Here is a 17720-nt window from a genome sequence, read left to right as displayed (position 1 = left end):
GTGGGTAAAATTCCTTGGGAAAGCTATAAACACTTATATAACTATCCAAAGCGTCATGTGACTGAAGAAACATTTGGAATCATCGTAAGATTTCAAGCAAGTCGTTTTCAGAAATACCCTAATTACTTTTGTGGTTCCAATTCTAATCGCAGTATGGTTCACATCACATGCACTGCTTCATTCCCAATTTTTCAATTCAGGGTGTCCCCAAAAAAGTTGTGCAAGCAGATATCCTTTAATTTCTCAAAAACTACTTAACATGATTAATTCATCTCAATGAAACATTTTAATTAAAATGCCATGGAAATCCGTTCATGTAAACCAGAGATCTAACAGATTGTAAAAGGCTATGGGTTTTTCACCCATTCCAATGGGATTTGCATGATCATGTAGTCTTGGGCCTTTTCCAAATCCCATTCCATTGGATGGGTGAAAAAAACATGGTATTTTATAATATCTGCTAGATCTCTGGTTTGCATGAACGGATTTGCATGGCATTGTTACTGAATATGCACAAGAGTATAGTTAATATGCTCCATCAAGATGAAATACTCATGCTAGGTAGTTTTTGAGAGATTAAAGGATATCTCTTGCACAACTTTTTGGGAACACCCAGTAAAACCTATACCGAATCAGACTGTAATAGTGTTTTTATACCCGTACAATACTACAAGGAAATTGAACAACATTTACCGGTTCAGACTTCTATACTGTGAGTCACGTTATCGACCGATTATACTCTACTTTTAGGTTGTTCATTGTTCGCGCAAAATTACCATAAAAACCGACCCTTTTGGATATCTAAAGGCGAGGCCAACATTCTGTAAATACGTCATTCGGCCACCGTCAGGTTGAAAAAGAACAATGCTGCAAAAAAAGAAACTACACGGTTAACTGGCCATGTACGTGGAAAGTGCTTGGAGAATAGAAAGCAACGAGTTTGTGCAGTTCTCACTCGATGGTGCGAATAGGGAATCGTTATTAACAGTTGAATCATGCAGTGCATTAATACGCGGCTTTCGACTTTCGACTACTACAGCGGCTGTTGTTGATACTTTGTGTAATACTGACACGGCCTGTCACTGATTTGGACGTGAAAGCAAGATGCCCCTAGTCCACAGACCATCATCAGGGCCCGATGACAGCAATATAAGTCTTAACGATGATACATCAACCTCACGTCACAACGGCTTGATGACGACAGACAGCGATGACATAGTCGACACAGCGCCGGGCGGAGTATGCTATACGTAAGTCAGTTTATGTTCCCAAGCTGATGTATTTTCTCAGTAATTCATTTTGTGGCCGGCCCAACTGTCATTGTGTGCGCAGTGAAATGTCTCAAAGTTCGTAGAAGTGAAATCATCATACCATTGATATTTAACATTTCATCATTGAAAACATTTGTGAGAAATGTTTGCTCATTGGCTTACTGCCATGTACCGAGGCTTACTGCCATGTACTGACACAAGGAATGACCAAATAATAGAACAATTACATTCAGCCAAATTTTGGTGCTGAAATAGATGGGAAATTGAAGTTTCTGCCCGAAATGTCATCACAATTTTACTTACGAACATGGAACTTCGCATTAGCATACAAACCCCGAAAGGCACCAAAATAGCCTTAAAAATGGCAAAACGAAAATTGAAATAAGGTTAACGGGACAGGGATTACATTTTAAAGATTACATTGCAGGGGCCCTTTAAAAGTCATATATTCAGTGGCGTAAATTTGTATTGCTCTTTTGTTATCAGGTATGCAAAGATCCTGGCCCGTTTCTGGTACGTCATTTGTATCCTAGTCTTCATAACAGTCGCTGCATTCACCGCCCTTCCACTCACGCTCTACGATTTGCCAGATTTTTCTGAACCATCTAAGGTATATGGCTTTGAACATAATTAAAAAGTATTTTTAAAAGACAGTATGCCAGGGTTATTTTATGCTTGGTTGTCGCACAATGATGAATGGAAATCGGACTCCTATGAAAATCGGACTCCTTTCCTTTACCCTAGTATTATTGGTTAAACCCTCTCACGTGACCAGTCACTCTCCTAATCATCATAATACACATGCGCAATACTAGTACCAACGACTCCGTATTGCATAGAGTCCTACATTGACGCTACATCTGATCACATTATTGTTTAAACCTTGCAAGGGCACCGCGGAAATTATGGATGTAGAATTGAGTTGGAACATTGAAAAGTCTCCCTTTAATTTCCGTTGTGAAAGTGTAAGCTATCATGTTATTCCTATTCAAAATGTTGATTTGGTGGACAGTGATGTTTAAATATGTCTAGAGTGTTCTAGGACAAAACAGTCCAAAAACATAAACTTGAAGAAAGCGCAATGTTTAAAGAGACTTTTGATAGCAATCGGGTTTTTTTTCACGAAAATGTATGCATTTGCTTGTAAACATTACAAAATATAAGTCAAGACAATTGTGGAGAATATACTAGTTTATTTAAGTCACTGCAACTATTAAAACATTAGCATAATGTTAGATAATTAATGACCGCAGAAGGAAGCCTTAGAACAATGGTGGCCTTGAAAGGACATCATGTACTTTCCCTTTTTGGCAAAGGAGATGTCGGTCACTGCATTGCGACTTTCAAAATTAACGAGGTCTAAAAAAGAAATGGTTTCTTTGTGGCCTGAAAAGAAACTCATAATTCGTTGCGGTTTTCACTGAACAACCAGTGTTAAAAAAAATAGCCTAATTAATTTTTTTTTGAAGGACTGCGTTACTGACTGATTATTTCGATGTGCATTTAGGGATTTGACGCACGTGGAACGGTGATATCTGCAAGGCTGAACAGCCTCCAAAATCTATTTGCCGACCGGACAAATTTGATAGTTTTTCGGCCTGCTGATGCTCAAATGATCTCCCCTAACCCACCGGTGAGTGAGAGCCACACATCGAGACAGCAGCGGACTAGACGACAGGCCGGTCAATCTCCTATGACGGGCATCCAGTTTTGTTTCCCTTTATGTGAGTTGTCTTATTTTTTCCTTTTGTCCTTTGGAGTTCAAATTGTGAACAATATTATTGCTCCACAACCAGACTGAGACAAAACAAAAACAAAAAAAGTATTGATTTACTATTCAGGCAACAAAATTAACTTTAATTTCTTTAAGGCAAAGATGAGTTCCTCAGTGTTTCATTGAAAGTTTGGGTCTCATTTCTAGCAGTTAACTGTCCTCAATGGGTATCAGAGGTGAAGCCAAGTATTTTTAATTAACATTCATAAATACCTCAGACAGTTTAGCTATTCCTATTGGTCGAGAGCCCGTCACGTGGCCGGTCTTAAACGGATGATAAAGACATGGCTAGCTGGTCTTAAACACTTTTCCAGTGTCACAATAAAATGTGGACTCCTAAAAATCCAGTGCCTCTTACCGTTTCATTGGTTGAGCGTTCACAATCCTCACGTAGGCATGCGCAACACTACAAGCGAGTCAGAATTTTATAGTACAAATTCAAAACGCAACGCCCCAGGTGCGTTCTGCGTGACATCGCGCAGAACATGTTACGCGCGCGTCAATCTCCATAAAAGGGTTGTTTACATCTTACTCGCCAGCTGATCACTCCATTATTTTGCTAGAGGGATGTTTCAAAAAGCATGAAGTGAACTTGTTGAACAAAATCGGGATTTTTTGAACGAATTATTTGATATTTTTTTACGGATAAGGTATTTATGAATGGGAATAAATATGTGCTCGGTCGGTATTTATCACTCTGTTTAATACCGCTTAGAGTCTGGGTGCTGATAATTACCCTCGCCTCCGGCTCGGGTAATTATCAGCACCCAGACTCTAAGCGGTATTAAACGAGTGATAAAAACCTCCGGAGCACACATTTATTCCCTTATTTAAGTCCAAGACTGTATTAATCTACACTTTTAATATGACTGTGTTCAAAATGTTTGTAAAAAATGACAGTGGACACATTTTTTATAAAAATAAAGATTTTGTAACAAAATGTTGCTTTTGACTTCTATAATCATTACGTACAATAGAAGTTGTTACATGCAACATGCAGTCCATTTGAAAGTCCGTATTAGGTTTTGAGAATCTCAGTAGACAGTATTCCAATATATTTGGCTTTTATTGTGCATTTTCCAACGTAAAAAAAATGTCAAGAACTGAAAAATAAATAGTCAGCGAGAACAGATTCCTTCTAGAAAAAAACCCAGCTCATCTTTACTTTTCCCTTTAACTTTTTTTTTTCAGGGGAAACTTCGTCGGGAACCGATTGGGGGACCCTCGTATTTGAGAGAGTCGATGGAGGCAACATGCTTACTACAGAGGCTATCAAGTCAGTTTGCAAGGCCGAGGAACGACTCGTGACATCACACCCCTCCTACCAAGAAAACTGCCAATGCCCAAACGCCACTGCCACTACTGAATGCCCGAGTACCTGGTCTATTGGAAATCACATCGCACTGCTATCCAACAAGTCATCATGTGCAGCGATCGTGGATTCTGATGTTGCAAACACCATAGATCTGTTGATGCTCTGCGCGCCGTTCTTTCGCAACACAACGGCTGAGGATTTTCAGTACCAATCCCTTCCAATGGTACCGGATGAGTGCAGACAACACGAGTACGCCGTCTTCACGATTTTCCACTACCTTCTTCCCATCGAGGTCCTTCGCGGTATCACCGATAACAGTCTCCCGCCTACGTCACGAATTGTGTCGGTACTACTACCTATCGAAGACAAAGATGCCCTGAAGACAATCTTCCAGGAAAGCATTCAACGGGAAACGAGTACCGATGGAATCACAACGCTGAAAGCGGTTGACTTCAATATCAAATTTAGACTGTTTTCCACTGCCATTCTCCTCGATAGCTTGTACCTTGGGATAGCCGCTGGGGCAATTTTTCTACTGATCTGGGTGTACACTGGTTCGTTCTTGGTCACTCTGACAGCACTCCTTAACATGGTCTTTTCGTTTACGTTGGCTGATTTCTTCTTCACCGTCGCATTTGTGAGACCCTTTTTCCCTTTCGGGAATATCATGTCTGTCATATTGCTGCTGGGGGTCGGTGCCGATGATACGTTTGTGTACATGGACTTGTGGAAGAAATGCAGACTAGAGTTTGGCGACCAGGATTTGCCGAGGCTGGTGTATGAGACCCTCCGCCATGCTTCTGTTTCGATGTTTGTGACCAGCTTCACAACCGCAACCGCACTTTATGTAACAGTGATCAGTGACATTGTCGTGGTGAAATGCTTCGCTGTGTTCGCGGGTACCGCCATCCTGATGAACTTGGCTCTGACACTGACTTTGCTGCCAGCTGTCATCGTCATGCAACACAAAATGACAAAATGGTGTTGCTCATCCAAGACCTCTTCCAACGAGTCAAAAGAGAAATGCAGTTGCTTAGCCAAGCTGCTCGTCCCTCTGAACAAGTTTCACGAAGTATTGATCCCCTATCTTGTATTGAAACTGAGATTCATTTGGATCATTCTCTTTCTGTTGCTCATGACCGGGGCTGCCATTGTTGTTTTCTTCTACCCAGGTTTCCAAGTGCCATCCAGTTCCAATTTCCAGTTCTTTGTTGACTCCCACTATTTTGAGCAGTACGATCTCGTCTACGGAGATCAGTTTGCATACACCCAGGCCAGATCGTCAAATTTTGTTGGCTGCATCGTTTGGGGAGTCCAGGCCGTTGACAACGGTGATTTGTGGGACCCGGATGACCCTGGAACTCTCCTGTTAAACGATTCTTTCCGGTTCTCCAGTCCCGAGGATCAGTCGTGGTTTCTTGACTTCTGCCGAGACCTTCGAAATCAAAGCTTCTTCAAATCATTCGAAGAGCAGGGATGTTTTATTGAGGACTTTATTAGCCTTATGCAACAACCATCTTGTATTAATCAGTACGGCCGAGATGTGTCCCCATGTTGTAACCAATCAGGATTCCCTTACGAATCCTCTCTGTTCGAGACCTGCTTGGCTAAATTTGCTAATTACTTGTCGATTAGAGGTATCTTCTTCTTGAAGACAAACGGTCAGCTAGCCGGTATCAAAGTGAATATTGCGACAACGTTCGAAAACAGCTTCAAGTTTGCAGACAACGAGGAACTGTGGAGGACTGTCAATGGTTGGATAGAGGAGAAGCTAAAATCAGCGCCCAGCGCACTCCAGCATGGCTGGTTTTCGTCACCAGATTTCTTCCAACTCTCGTTCTTTGATCTCCAGCAGAGTCTCGCAGTTGGAACTAGAAACTCTATGCTCGTCACCTTGGCAATAGCGTCTGGAATTCTCTTCCTGACTATACAGAATATTTTGCTCACGCTCTGGGCCATGCTGACCATAACAAGCGCTGTGTTTGTAACAGTAGCAAGCCTTGTCCTGCTTGGCTGGGAGTTGAATGTTGTGGAGGCAACCATCATTACATTGGCTGTCGGCCTTTCCGTTGATTTCACGATTCACTACGGGGTTGCTTATAAACTCTCCCCGTTTCAAAGCAGAAGACAGCGCACGCGCTGCTCATTGCAAACCATGGCCCCGGCCATTACCATTGCGGCTTTCTCTACGTTCGTAGCGGGTGCTTTGGTTTTACCATCCACGCTGTTGAGCTATTATCAGTTCGGGGTCTTTCTGATGCTAGTCATGAGCATAAGCTGGACACACGGCACCTTCTTCTTCCAATCGCTCTGCATGGTGCTTGGACCGCAAGAATCGTGCGGTGATATTCCATGCCTGCCGTGTTTTGAGTGTTGTAGGTTGGGCACCAGGCCTGTTGATGCTTTGTCTTCGGGACAGGGCCGTGCCAGTTATGGTCATGATAATCCAGCTGCTAGTATTCGTACAATTACCAATGGGGAACAATAACACAGGACAAATTCCGCACTCTTTTTGAAAGATTAAATTTCCTAAAGCTACTGATTCCATCTGGTTTTGTACCCCTTTTATCGTTTATCAGGAGTGTATTTCTTCAGTGACGGGGTTCTCTATGCATGGTTGGTTTTTTTTATACAGTCAACGATTTTTTAAACAGAGGCAAATTTTACATTATTTGATTGCTGTGGTATATTTTTTTAAAATAAATATGTAATATATAAAGTATAGCTTGAAAAGCATAGTAGCCTGTTATTTCGCTGAATATGCGCCCGGTAGATATATTGCGTAGAAAATTAATGTCATATTGCTTGCATGAGGCATTTATTAAAATGTATCACGAAAAAAAGTGCTCCGGCCCGTGCTGTTATGGTCTACAGGGTGAGTCTAAAAGAAAGTGACCTGGATTATTGTTTTTTGTTTTCTTAAAAAAAAAACAATCAAATTTGATACACCAATGAAGTATTTCTTCAAAGAGCATGTTCCTCCACTCTTCTGAAAAATATAAAAGAATTACTGAAAGTGATCCCTGCTATCAGAAGTTATGAAGAAGCTATTTTTATAGCTGTCCATGGAATGCCATTGGAAGCTATTGAGCTGAGTGAGAATTACAGATTACACACTGGCATTTAAATACTTATAGAATTTTATTTAGTTTAGTCAATACTGAAATATTTTCTTTTTTTTGCTGTTAGATTTTGTGTTTTGAATCATGAGCAACAAGTGAACTTTTCCCAAAAAAATATTGATGGCGACTTTTGTCAGTTTTCCTTTACAAGTTTCCTTTCATTCATGAAGGTGAGAAAGCATCAATTTTCAGTGTATTAAAGGCTATTCATCAGTTCGTGAGACGATATAACTGATCACTGATAGACAGCTGAATTTACTGATCTGTTTATTAAAATAGATATAACTTGGGCATAAGTATGTAAATTACGTGACATTTTCACAGCTATAATGATGTACTTAATCCCTATGCTATTATTATGAAATGGAGCGAGCCATACATATTTTAAATTTTAAATTTTAAATTTTTAAACAAAACATGTATTGAGTCTGTATAGTTATGTTGTAAACGAGGAGGTAATAAAGATAGCAAGAACACAATACTGGAGTTTAAAAGTCTTTCTTCCTGCTGGATCTGCATAAAGTATGAGGTATCTCAATGGAATGGAATAACCAGGCATGAGAATCTTCTTGTTCAAACAGGAATTCTTGGGTTTTTTTTTTTGGTTGCCTAAATGTCCACGTTTTTATATATATTTTGTGCCTGTTTGGGGGCTGTTTTGCCTGATTTCACATTTTTTTCCCTGTTCTTGCACAAGTTTCCTGTTTTTATGCCCCGCGGCGAAGCCGAAGGGGCATACTGTTTCCGCCTTGTCCTTCCGTGGGTGTGTGGGTGGGTGGGTGGGTGGGTGGGTGTGTCCGGATAAATCTTGTCAGCGCGATAACTTGAGAAATACTTAACATATGAACTTCAAATTTGGTTTGTGGATTGTTCTTGGTAATCCTAAGAAGCCTTTTGCATTTGGGGCCGAAAGGTCAAGGGTCAAGGTCACAGTGGCTGAAACAATAGAAATTTTGTCAGCGCGATAACTTGAGAAATACTAAACATATCAACTTCAAATTTGGTTTGTGGATTGTCCTTGGTAATCCTAAGAAGCCTTTTGCATTTGGGGCCGAAAGGTCAAGGGTCAAGGTCACAGTGGCTGAAACAATAGAAATTTTGTCAGCGCGATAACTTGAGAAATACTTTACATATGAACTTCAAATTTGGTTTGTGGATTGTCCTTGGCAATTCTAAGAAGCCTTTTGCATTTGGGGCCAAAAGGTCAAGGGTCAAGGTCACAGTGACTAAAACAAAAGAAATTTTGTCAGCGCGATAACTTGAGAAATACTTTACATATGAACTTCAAATTTGGTTTGTGTATTGTTCTTGGTAATCCTAAGAAGCCTATTGCATTTGGGGCCGAAAGGTCAAGGGTCAAGGTCACATTGGCTGAAACAATAAAAATTTTGTCAGCGCGATAACTTGAGATATACTTTACATATGAACTTCAAATTTGGTTTCTGGATTGTCCTTGGCAATCCTAAGAAGCCTTTTGCATTTGGGGCCAAAAGGTCAAGGGTCAAGGTCACAGTGGCAAAAACAATAGAAATCTTGTATTTATTCTGCGATCATAGGGATTAGGGATTAATTCATACAAAACCTACAGAAGACACTAATGCTGTCAATGAACTTTCCATTTGACCAAGGTACATGTAAGTTGATGTTAGAGTGGTGTTATGTCATGGAAACAGTCACGGTTGCGGGGCATTTGTGTTTGTAAACACACCTGACTTGTTTTCTTTGAATTTCATTCTCATGCCTGAGTTACTGTGAAGTTCTTCATTCTTGAAATAATTGTACCTTTCTGGTGGATTATTCCATAACTGGTATTAAATATGACACAATGAGACATTTCATTTATAAGTATGTAGGCCAAGTCTATGTATATTTAAACCTATTTCTGACACATTTTCTCTGTACTCGAAGGAAATCATGATTAATGAAGCATTAATCTCAAGCCCATTAGAAGAGCGCAGATTAAGTCTACAAATGGTACAAAAGAATTAATAGGAAAAATGCCCAACAAAATGTCCAACCAAATCGATACCAAGCCCAAAATATAAAGCCAAAATAAAGCCCCCCCCCAAAAAAAAAAAAACAGCAAAATGACGGTGAATTTAAATTCTTCAAATTACATATCGATTCATTCACGTTACATTCGATCGAAACCCTTTAATCCAAGAATGTTTATTAGTTTGAAGACATGGGGGTATCCAATTCGAAACCGTCTTATTTGCATATCGTCACCTTATTTCAATATGGCGTCTTTATACTTGAGTGTTCCCGTTTGCTAAGCAAACAGCATTGTAACTATTTTTAACAACACATTGGGAAGGTGCCAATAGTCTAGAGTGCCTTTTATCAGCAAACACAAGTCTGTTACATGCATATTACTGTATTACTCTTGGAGTAATTAATTTATTCATGGGTGGGGAGTCTTAGAAAATCATCCAGGCACTCCATACTTAATTTGTCCGATTTGGCACCCCATACCTTTCAGTTGTATACATTTGTATACAATAGGGCCTCATCAGAAAGTGCGCCAAAGTCAGTTCGTTGAGATGCACGCAGAACACGACGCTCATGCGCGTATTTATACTACAGACGTACTGGTCAACAACTCTGTGCTAGCGTATGGCATGCAGGGGCAGACCCCCCAGCATGGCATGCAGGGGCAGACGGCCTGGGCCTTCTCCTGTACAGGCTGTATGCTATTTTGGAGGGCAGCCAAGAACCTAGAGATACTGGGGTAGGTTTCTCTGTATTATTCAATATTTAAAATGTAATCATTAGACCGACAACAATTGTGCCCTCACTCGTTGTAATATGTCAGGGTCCACAACGGCGAGGCCTGCCGACGAGGCAACCCGTGATTATTTCGTGGCCTCACTGCTACATTTATAACGTGTACCCACTTCGGCAGTCGTCGGATACTTCCGGAAGACTGAGTGGCCTCCGTTCGGTATTTGCCAAACATTACGAGCACGTTTGTGTGTATGCATAAATGGAGCAAATTTGTGCTGTACCAATTTACAAGCATTTGAGGGGTTTCTGTGCCTTTTGGCTAAAGCAGAGTATAAGCTTTGGAGTGTCAGGAACGTAGCTGCATTTTGAGGAATTTCGGCAAACCTTGTGGTGTCTTGGTAATTAAGACTTCACACTTGTGTCACGTGTAAGTTTATATATCTATTTTTTTATATTCTACACTGATGGGAAGTGCTACGGAGCTGTGAGACCTTTATGTCCGGGTTTTGGGAATCTTAACCTTTCAACAGCAACGCCCACGAAAAAAATGCCCCTCTCCATGTTCACGCCCGCGTGTTGCTGCATGTTGTGTCAATCTTCATCAAATTGAGAACAATTCAAAATGTAGGGCAATATATAATTCAAGTGTTTTTATAGTTGAGGAGCCTATTCGTTTATTTCGTAATCGGCCATTTTCAGCGTATAATCTGAAATCACTCGTACTTTCAGCACCCAGTTGCCTTAGACAAGACAATTTTACTCACGGTGACGTGCAGAGAATATAATTTTTATCCAGGCAACAAATCTAGTACTTTCCTTTTAAAATCCATAAATAGATAAAGCAACTATCTTTACAACGGTCTTCTCACTGTGGTGTGAAAACTGACTGGGAAAGCGCCGTGGCAATTTCGGCACCATGTTTTAACAGTCACCACAAGAATAAAACATGGCACAATCTTTGAACTATTTGCTGATAGGAGAGTAGCCGAACAAAAAAGTATCAATCTCGTATCGTTTGTTGAGTGCAGCAACCTCGGAATTTTTCAGCTGAGATAAGTACACTTTGAAAAGATCTCGGCCGGAGCTGTTGGTGGGATTATCGGGTTCCGGAAAGGAGATGTTCCTCCTCAATCCCGTCTCTTCTAGAATGATACTTGCGTCCCTCGTCAGATGGTCGAACTCGCCGATGTAGTCGTACTTCAGTAAGCACGGATGACACATCTTGTACATCTCCATCCAATGCTCCGTGGCGTCGTAACTGTGAAAGACATTCTGTGGATCGCTTACATAACGGACAAATTCGCCAAACTTGACTTGGCGAAATCCTGGATGGTGTGAGACCGACTCGGTGGAGTTCAAGTACGGCCGAAGTTTCCCGATGAAACTCTTCTGCAGGGCCCTGTTGTCGGGGTTTTCTTTCTCAAGCTTGTCCCGATAACAGGAGATGATTCGCTGAAGCGGGTCACGGGTGAACATGAAAGTGGTGTACTCGGCCAATCGCCGTTCAGCTTCTTTCAGCGAGTAATCAGAGAGTTTGGGGATCGGAGTGTAGTGCGCCCGCATGTGAGAGATGTCCTCCAACTTCTCGAATGTGCCAAGGAGCAGCAGGAATATGCGCTTCCAGCTGGTGCTGCCAACCTTGGGAAGGTAACAGTAAATCAACTTGTGAGAGTCCAGCACGAAGAAGTGGTTGAGCTTCTTCAGTACATCTTTTGTCAGTGTATGATGGAGGTCGGAGATGTTTTGATCACGGAGCGCTTCACAAGTGTTTTCAATTCGTCGTCTTTGCACGTCTTGTTCTCGCCTCCACTCGACAATATCCACCTGCAGAGAGAAACGAAATTTAACTTAAATAGTTATAATGAAGTCCATCACAAGCCAAATCACAAGTAGGGTGAAAACTAAAAGGGAATGAATAACTACAAAAGTGCCTTTCGCACAGTGCATTTGGATAAATGATCCCTTCACACTAGTCAACTAGTAGTGTTCGTGCATATGCATATAGCTACGTAGAATGTTTGTGTGTTTTCGTAAATAAAGGATTTTGGCCACAAAAGACACAAACTCTGTTAAAATAAATTGTGGCCATGAGAATACAAAATTAACACCTAAAAGAATAAAATATATAACATACTTTACATGTATATCAAACAGAAAAAGAGGGCTAAAACAATTATACGTCATAGCGCAGACTAGGGTTTCACTGAATGCGATGACAGAGGGCGCCACGCAAGAGAAATATCTGGTTGTTGCTCAGTCAGTTTGTTATACATGTAATTTAATAGTGCAGTAAGTAATCGTAAAGTGTGAGCAAAGTAAGGAAATAGCTGATGTATTTTCCCCTACAATAATATGCAATCTGTAGATGTTCATGCACTATCGATCGCCTTACCTCTACTGGATAACTTGTCGGACAATGTTTCGATGCCCCGTTGTTTTTACAAGTAAAGTGAGAGTGTTTCAGGGCTGCGTTAAAAAAAAAACACAAAATGAATAAACATTTCAACCAAACTTAATTTTGAATTTGTGGGCCCTGTCAAACTAATTTCGGTCTTGGCATGTTCACTTGTTCAACAAAAACGCCAGCTTTATCTAAGCTGCACCTCCCAACGTGTCGTGTAAATTGTGCGACGCTGTATGTGGTCCAATGGTAAACGGTGTTTCTACTCATGTGACATGGTTCGTGGTTTAGAACCCTAACGGGGAACATTGTGTTTGTGTTCTTGGGCAAGAGACTTTACTCTACGTCTAGAGGAAAGAGAGTTGCCTCTCTCCACCCAGGAGCATAAAATGGGTACCTGTGAATTAGGTAGAGTTAGAGGTAGAGTATTGACTTATTACATGACAGGATAAACTCTACATTCTAGTAGTACCTTCGTTACATAACACAGCCCCTGCAAATGCTTTGGATCTTTAAAAAAATCCGAATCTCAGTACATCTGTATTACACTGTCCGTAAGTCTTGATTGATGGATTTTAACCATAACACTCGATTTTAACGCCACTAATGCATTAATGGTCATGTGAATTGCAAGAATACGATAACCGTTCGCTCACATTTTTCAAAGACAGTTTCGCGAAGATCCGTTCCAAATCGAATCAACACACAGACCAGACTGAACATCGCCACCGTGAACAGACTCCTCACCAGTCGTCGTCTTGTTAATCTCTGCATGTTTCTCGATGCTGCCTCATTCCAGTGAAACAATCTTTACCACTGCAAAAAAAAAAAAAAAAAAAAAAAAAAACGAAAAGAGTTGCATTTCCCTTTATATCTCAAACAGCATTTTTGTTTTAGCGGTGGCGGATCGGAATACATGCAGGACTCATATTCCGCACGCTTTGAAAACATACACCAAAAGACGACTTTTTTTGGGGGGGGGAGTGCCATTTGAAAGACAATTTATAAAAACTCCTATTTATCTATGAATATGTTCAAATCCTGTATTTGTTCATGGATTTTCTCTAAGACCCTCTGTTTATAGTTGAGAGAGATACATACGAAGGCCCATTTTGTCTGTTTGTTCCATTATGTCCGACAACTGATTTTAACTATACTGTTGGCTGATTATGTCCAACCCATTGTGTCCAACGGCCGTCTTTAGACATATTTGGTAAATTATCGGTAACTTGCCATCGGCTCAAATTAATTAAAATAAATATTTATTAAAACAATTCTAGATAATTGTAAAAGCTTTAAAAGATCAATGCTGATACATTTACCCATTAGGTTTGATAACAAAATAATTACATAGTAAAAAGACTTTCAAAATATAGAATTACCTTCCTCGCCAACACAGCCTTCCCTGTGATGCTTCGTAAACAAATGCGATCAGTGTGTCTCTGCTGATCTAATTTATACGAACACATTCCTCCAAAATCAGTGCCGACAACGGGACTGGAACTCGAAAATTTATCCAAACAGCGACAGGTGTTTAAATGCGCACCAATCCATACGATTAATAGAAATCCTCCGATGGAGTCATGTTTGGTTTTGTGAAAGGAATCGATATTTTTTTAACCGTGAATTTGCCAACACGTGCAGTCATACAGATTCACCAACAGGTCAAAACGTTTGTTTTTTTAGTGGGTGGCGTACATCGCGGGACTACATTGGGTCCTTTCCGATCCTCTGCGTTTGGTCAAGCTTGTGTAGCAGGGAATTTTATTGGGTTGGTCCTGAAACTATTGCACAAAGCAGATTTCAAAGAAGTTATACCTTAATTGCCAAAGTCTCAACTCATATTATATATTACAACTAAGCGGTCAAATTTTGACAATTTTTTTGTTGGTCACCGTGCGAGTGAAACTTGGAGGTTTCTGTCGACATCATACTGCATTCGTATTTTTGCATAACGTATAAGCTTAATCCGACTTTCACAAATACCTGTACACATTACACATACTAAACAATTCACATACTTATGTTTGAGTTTAATTTTATTTCTTTTAATAACATATCTTTTAATAACTTTATGGATGTTTCACCAATTACCAATCGAGATCTTTACAAGCAGCAATACACTTCGCATTGTTTCACTTTGAACTTGTACATATAACACTATACAACTTAACATTTACGGATATATTTACTGAAATATTTAAGGAAATTGTCCTTATGTTTTGTACCTGTATATATTTAAAGATCATTTTAAATAATTTTTTTTTTTTTTTTATAATTCACAGTATGATATTAGACAATTTGATCAGGAAAAGTTAAATTCGTTTCAGTAGCTGAAGTAGCATTTTTGTTTTCTCAAACACTAATAAGGTATCACATAAATTACACAAAGTGCAATATTTTAAATTGACGAATTTTCGTGATTATTAGTTTCTTTATTTTGACAATTTCATCATCATTTTGGTACCTTTTTAACAGGTGCAATGCCACCATCAGCCAGACAAATTAATCAATATTATCATAAGTGTTAACACGTGGTATAGGAGACCAAAAAAAATCGAAATTAATTTAGCTTACAAGTAATTGGTTTGTGTTTTATAAAAGCAATGCTTATTCATATTTCACTGCATGTGCTTTATTTCATTCTTTACTATACCATCGAGAGTGAAAAAATATATATATAAATGGAGGAAAGGGGGCATTTTTATGATGAAAAGGAACAAATAATGGGGATAAAGCTTTTTTTTTTATAGAATTACGGAATTCGAAAATGTCAGATATTAGGTGGTGAATGAGCACGTTGTGCGCACTGACAAAATCAAAAATGGGGGGGTGGTGGTTTCTGTCGATGGGGGCGCTGTTCAAAACCGACGATTATGCACACTAACGGACATTATATGGTGCTTTCATGCGTGCAATTAAAAAAAAGGCGCCAGTAACGGCCGATGGCACAATAAAAGGGCACCACTACTTTTTAAAAAGGGCACTTGTTCAGAAAAAAAGGCACTTCAAAAAAAAGGGAACTCTTTACAAACTATTTGGGGGGCAACAGTGGTGAAAAAAAGAGAAATGGGAAAAGGCAGTCTTTACAAAATATTGGGGGGGGGTAAACACCCCCTTAAACCCCCACCCCCGATCTTTTATAAATGTATTAAGAAAGAAAATGGATACCCAAAACTAGTGAACAACGAGAAAGAGTTATATTTACCTAATCAGAACGGAAACATCCCAACGAGTTCACCTAGACATTTGTTATCGTCGCGTTAAAGAAGGTGTTCTTGCTCTAAGACATTGTTTTACTCATTTCATTCCCTGTCATTGAATCCTAAACAGAAAAGGGTCATAAAAGCCTTAGTTTATATTTTAATTAATGCAGAAAACATGTTGTATTGTTTACTCAGCCTGCCTCTCTTGCCATTGACAGGACTGGTAAAAAAAAATAAAGCTAACAGATGTCTGAAAATTACCCTTTTGCAGATGCTGTCAATGTAAACAAACCGTACCAAAAAAACATATAATTATTGCAGGGCAGAAGGTTTTCATCGGCGTTGGTGAGTTTCTCGCTTCAGTCGATCAGATCCGAGTGGGCTCAGTACTAGAATGGTATCCAACAATGGTAACCAACTGAGCGTGAGGATATATTTGAATATTTAGTATCTCAATAAGGATACGATTAACAATGAATATTTTAATAATTCCCGAATGAACAGGATCACTAGGACCCTGCTACAGTGTAAACTCGTCAACCAACATTTCCTATTCATTTTCCGTTGTTAAGCTACCAATGTTTTGTGTAATCACCGATATGTCGGCTCGTATTCTAACGGGGTTTACTCATAAAATACCCAGGAAAATAGCCAAAGCAACCAACGACTTGCTGGCACCTGGGACACGATTGTCTCTAAAACAGACCCAAGAGGGGTGACTATTTTATACCTCGGGATTCAGATTTTAAATTCCCAGACTGAAACTTGCATTGTTTCTAAATCACGTGATTCGGGTCAAGCCTTTACGCCAGTAAGCTGGAATGCATTGGTCCCTTATGGGCTCCGTGCGCCAACAAGAGGGCGCCCTTTTACATAGCAACGACGACCCATGGGCGGGACCATTGATCTCCATATACACAGACAATGGGCGGGACACATACATTTCGCTGGTTGACGCGCGCGCGCCCTTCCTTGTGTGTGACGGTGTGACGCACGTACATGTACACCAGGGGATTTGTATTACACGGTATACGCAGGGACCGCACTTCGCGGCAAAATATTGCAGTCAGGCAAGATGGCGTCGTTCAGACACCCCCAACTGTACTTTCTTTGCCCGTGAGGGGGTACTTGTGAACGAGCGGATAAGGGCCATCCTGATATTGTGGACACCTGTTGTCTTACCCAGCCATTCAATAGCTTGCCTAGGGTATATGTAATAACAATAACAGTGTATCTATTTCCATGAATTTCCGGAGTGTTTTGTCTAATAGGAATTTCTGGTGAGTCTTCTGTCTATATAGTCAGCATGAATGAAACAAGCTATTAGTGAATTGTGAGTGGAACTAAAATAGTAAGGCTCATTTCTTTTTAATCAAAGGTGTGTGCATTCATGCATCGTGGAATTGGGGCGAGTCTACGCTGGCAATCCCAAGCTCTAGAATTTATTAGTGTCATTCTGACATACATTTGCCATTGTCCTTTGTACGCCAGAATATCCCCTTTCCCTCGGGGGTGAAATGGCAGCAATCTGGATAATTCAAGCTTTAAATGGGTCAAATATTTCAGTAGGTATTGTAAGACTTGCAGATAAAAGCAAGTTAACTCAATGGGGGTATTTATTCGATCAGGATTTTTTTCTTAGGGTGCTAAAAGAGCTGGTTGAGGTAGAATTACGCAACCGGTGTTTTAAGCTAGTGGGTTCCATTGCAACAACACTGATTCACTTATATTAAAGATGAGAGACTGAGTTTTGCAAGCACCGTGGATTGAAGTGTGGACTATAATCATGGCGGAGTTAAAATTAAACAAAGTCGAATAATTCTTTTTTTCTGCCAGAATAAAAACGGACGGATGGGAAAACTGGTCATCCTCAACAACCAAAAGACCTTGTGCGAACATTTTCT

The 17720-nt window shown here is 40.1% G+C and overlaps 2 protein-coding genes across 2 annotated transcripts; one reads left to right on the top strand and one right to left on the bottom strand.

Moving 5' to 3' along the window:
* Positions 1-812: 812 nt before the first annotated feature.
* On the top strand, positions 813-7961 carry LOC119729071 (protein dispatched homolog 1-like). The gene is made up of 4 exons (XM_038201576.1): positions 813-1250; positions 1758-1881; positions 2779-2995; positions 4237-7961. Exons 1-4 carry the CDS (start codon positions 1105-1107, stop codon positions 6846-6848), a joined length of 3099 nt encoding a protein of 1032 aa, XP_038057504.1. The 5' UTR covers positions 813-1104; the 3' UTR covers positions 6849-7961.
* Positions 7962-11172: 3211 nt separating this feature from the next.
* Positions 11173-13384, bottom strand: LOC119728109 (carbohydrate sulfotransferase 9-like). Its single transcript, XM_038200181.1, has 2 exons — positions 13322-13384; positions 11173-12033 (listed from the first exon to the last, which is right to left on the bottom strand). The coding sequence occupies exons 1-2, from the start codon at positions 13382-13384 to the stop codon at positions 11173-11175; spliced, it is 924 nt and encodes a 307-aa protein (XP_038056109.1).
* Positions 13385-17720: the final 4336 nt, after the last annotated feature.

Source organism: Patiria miniata, unplaced genomic scaffold (assembly GCF_015706575.1).
Source record: "Patiria miniata isolate m_02_andy unplaced genomic scaffold, ASM1570657v1 HiC_scaffold_20, whole genome shotgun sequence".
Classification (NCBI taxonomy): domain Eukaryota; kingdom Metazoa; phylum Echinodermata; class Asteroidea; order Valvatida; family Asterinidae; genus Patiria; species Patiria miniata.
The sequence above is the reverse complement of the archived record's forward strand: the minus strand, read 5'-3'. Positions and strand labels throughout refer to the sequence as shown.